Here is a 3,540-nt window from a genome sequence, read left to right as displayed (position 1 = left end):
TAGCAGTTTCCTGCTATGTCCCAGAAGCAGTCCACACCCCTTGAGAGCAGAGGATGCTCTGTGGGTGGAGATGGTGAGTCCTCAAGAACACTGGAACACCAGGATCGCAGTCCCAGAAGGGAAGAAGCAGACCCTGAGTCGGAACCATAGGTCACCAATCTGTTTCCTGTATGAAATGGTCCTTATGAGCAAAATAAAGGACCCAGTTCTTATGCTCCAGAAACCTGTACTGCAGCTGGTGACCTGATACCCTGATTTGGGGCTTGCTCCACATCGCCACTCAGGATCACTCAAGGACTCCGCCACTTCTCTGAAAGCAGACACTCCAGCTTCAGAGTTCAGGAAACGTTTCTTCCTTGATACCATTCCACTCTGTTCCATTTTCCCTACTGCTTCTGTCTTTGGCATCCGAGTTTCAGAAGACACAGTTCACTTGACAACATCATACTAAGTGACACAAGGAGGACACAAAAGGACAAATATTGCATGATTGTACTTATATGAGGGACCTAGAAGAGTCAAATTCATTGAGGCAGGAAGTAGAATAATGGTTTTCAGTGGCTGGGAAGGGGGCAAATGGGGAGTTAGTGTTTAATGTTACGTTGAGGATTCCCTGGTGGTTCAGATGGTAAAGAATCTGCCTGAAATGCAGGAGACCTAGGTTCGATCCCTGGGTCAGGAAGATCCCCTGGAGGAGGGCATGGCAACCCACTCCAGTATTCTTGCCTGGAGAATCCCATGGACAGAGGAGCCTGGCGGGCTACAGTCCACGGGGTCGCAAAGAGTCGGATACAACTGAGTGGCTGACACTTTCACGACAATGATGAATAAATTCTGGAGATGATGATGGTGATGGTTGCACAGCGATACGAGTGTGCTTAGGGCCACTGAACTGTACACTTAAAAATGGTTAAAATGCTAAATTTTATACTATGTATATTTTACTACAATAAAAAGTCTCGGTTCTTAATGATAAAAAAAAAAGAAGACGGAGTTCAGGTGGAGCTTGATATAGGTCTTCACGGTTTAAAGAAGATTCACTCAACTGGACGTGCAATCATGAGCACCGTGGGTGCCCCCGGTGAAGTAGCAGTGGTGCCCATGGTCTTGTTAACTGGGCTGCGGTCAGCAGCAGCCACGGGCACTGGACGAAGGCCTGGGAGCTCCTCCCGCTGGTCTGGAATCTGGAGCGGGAACAGAGAGGCAGTGCGCCGAAGGCCAAGTCCTTCCCGCCAAAGCCAGATGGGTGTTGGGTGGCTCACATATGTGAAGGCTTTGAAATAAAGAGGGTCTGATCTCAGGGAGACAGATGCTGCTTGCTTGCCTAATTAGCGATTTTGGAAGAGAAGGTCGCATCTTTGGCCCTGGAAGCATTTCCAGGTTGAGGGAATTCTCCCCACCTCCCACCCCCACCCCCCAGCTCGAGCAGGCGCTGCTCAGAACTGGGGCCCAGCAGTCTACCTGGCTGAATGGAGGACACTGAGGTGCTCTTAAGCCATAAATCAGTGTCACAGTCACAGGTCTCCATGGCAACCTTTCACACTAAAAGAAGGACATTTGTAAATATGCATGTTGCAAGCCTTCCCTTTTGATTCAAAATATCAGCCTTTTGAAAACAATTTGCTTTGCCAGCTGTGCCCTGCTGCGGGAAGAGTGAGGGCCTTCTGGCTTGCCCACTCTGCTTCCTGGCGGTCCTTTACTCCTGGGCTCACTGGAATCAAGTGGTAGATGTGCACTGCCCTTCTTTCCGGGCCCGGCACCCTACGAGGAGCTGGAGATGCAGAAGGAGGCGGGGGGTGCACCCTGCCCAGGGGTCCCTCGGCACACTGCATCTCCTCCGCCTGGTCCCAGGCCCTCAGGGGACCTAAGCACTGGGTGTGAGTCGTGAAGCAAACTGTCTTGCCTGTTTCCCTACAGGAGTTTCACTAAGGTGTGCATGAGACTCACCTGTGGAGCTTTAAAATGTATGGACAGGTTCTAGGTGCTGCCACCGCCGCCGCCGCCGCCGCCTCCGCCTCGGAGCCCGGGCCTGGGGGGCGGTGGGGCAGCGCATGGAGCCCCCGCCCCCCGGAGCTGCCAACACCGCCGCTGCTCTACGCGCAGGTACCCCTGGGATGGCGTGAGTACTTCCCCAGCGATGGACCCTTCTGTGACGCTGTGGCAGTTTCTGCTGCAGCTGCTGAGAGAGCAAGGCAATGGCCACATCATCTCCTGGACCTCACGGGATGGCGGTGAGTTCAAGCTGGTGGACGCTGAGGAGGTGGCCCGGCTGTGGGGGCTGCGCAAGAATAAGACCAACATGAATTATGACAAACTCAGCCGGGCCTTGCGGTACTATTATGACAAGAACATCATCCGCAAAGTGAGCGGCCAGAAGTTTGTCTACAAGTTTGTGTCCTACCCTGAGGTTGCAGGGTGCTCCACTGAGGACTGCCCGCCTCAGCCTGAGGTGTCTGTCACCTCCACTCTGGCAAATGCAGGCGCCACAGCTGTATACGCCATACCCGGGGACACTGCCTCTGGGAAGCCAGGCACACTCAAGGGTGCAGGAATGGCAGGCCCAGGCGGCTTGGCACGCAGTAGCCGAAATGATTACATGCGCTCAGGCCTCTATTCCACCTTTAAAAATAAATAAATAAATAAATAAAAATAAATAAAATGTATGGACAGCTGATCCAACGCAGAAGTCTCTTGGTATTTACACTGGTTTGATCCCTGGGTCGGAAAGATCCCCTGGAGGAAGAAACAGCAACCCACTGCAGTATTCTTGCCTGGAGAATCCCATGGACAGAGGAGCCTGGTGGGCTACAGTCCAAATGGTTGCAAAAGAGTCTGCCACGACTGAGCGACTAAGCACACAGGCACACTCAATCCGGCAGGCCAGTCTTTTGGTATTTACCCAGAGGAGTTAAAAACTCATGTGCACACAAGTGCCTGCCCGTGTACATTTATAGCAGCTTTATTAATAATTACCAAAACTTGGAAGCAACCCAGACATCCTTCAGTAGGGGAATGGATAAATAAACTGTGGGACATTCAGACAATGGGATATTATTCAGTAATAAAAAGAAATGAGCTATCAAACCACAGAAAGACATGGAGGAAACTTAAACGCATGTTGTTAAGTGGAAGAAGCCAGTTTGGAAAGGCTGCATCCTGTATGGTTCCAACTGTTTGATATTCAGGAAAGGGCTAACTACAGAGACTGTAAAAAGGTCAGTGGTTGCTGGAGTCTGTCAGGGCCTGGGGATGGAGGTGGCAAGGGATGAAAAGTCAGAGCACAGAGAAGTTTTTGGGCAGTGGCAATACTCTGTATGATACCACAATGGTAGATGCATGTCATTATTATATATAACCACAGAGTATATAACACCAAGGGTGAATCCCAAGTATAAACTATGGTCTATGGTTGATTGTGATGTGTCAGTGCAAGTTCATCACTTGTAACAAATGCACATCACTGGTGGGGTTGCAAAGAATCAGACATGACTGAGCAATTAACACACTTCTATATAATCAACAAGGACCTACTATAGAGCA

General features: G+C 50.5%; 1 protein-coding gene across 1 annotated transcript; it reads left to right on the top strand.

Annotated features, from left to right (window-relative positions):
• The first annotated feature begins 1,992 nt into the window (after window positions 1-1,992).
• Window positions 1,993-2,635, top strand: LOC133258133 (ETS domain-containing protein Elk-1-like). The gene has a single exon (XM_061434423.1). It carries the CDS (start codon window positions 2,138-2,140, stop codon window positions 2,633-2,635), a length of 498 nt encoding a protein of 165 aa, XP_061290407.1. The 5' UTR covers window positions 1,993-2,137.
• The last annotated feature ends 905 nt before the right edge of the window (window positions 2,636-3,540 follow it).

Source organism: Bos javanicus, chromosome 12, assembly GCF_032452875.1.
Source record: "Bos javanicus breed banteng chromosome 12, ARS-OSU_banteng_1.0, whole genome shotgun sequence".
In the NCBI taxonomy this organism is placed as follows: domain Eukaryota; kingdom Metazoa; phylum Chordata; class Mammalia; order Artiodactyla; family Bovidae; genus Bos; species Bos javanicus.
The sequence above is the reverse complement of the archived record's forward strand: the minus strand, read 5'-3'. Positions and strand labels throughout refer to the sequence as shown.

Excerpts from the sequence above, each read along its gene's own strand:
- LOC133258133 (XM_061434423.1), top strand. The coding sequence starts at position 2,138 with ATGGACCCTTCTGTGACGCTGTGGCAGTTTCTGCTGCAGCTGCTGAGA.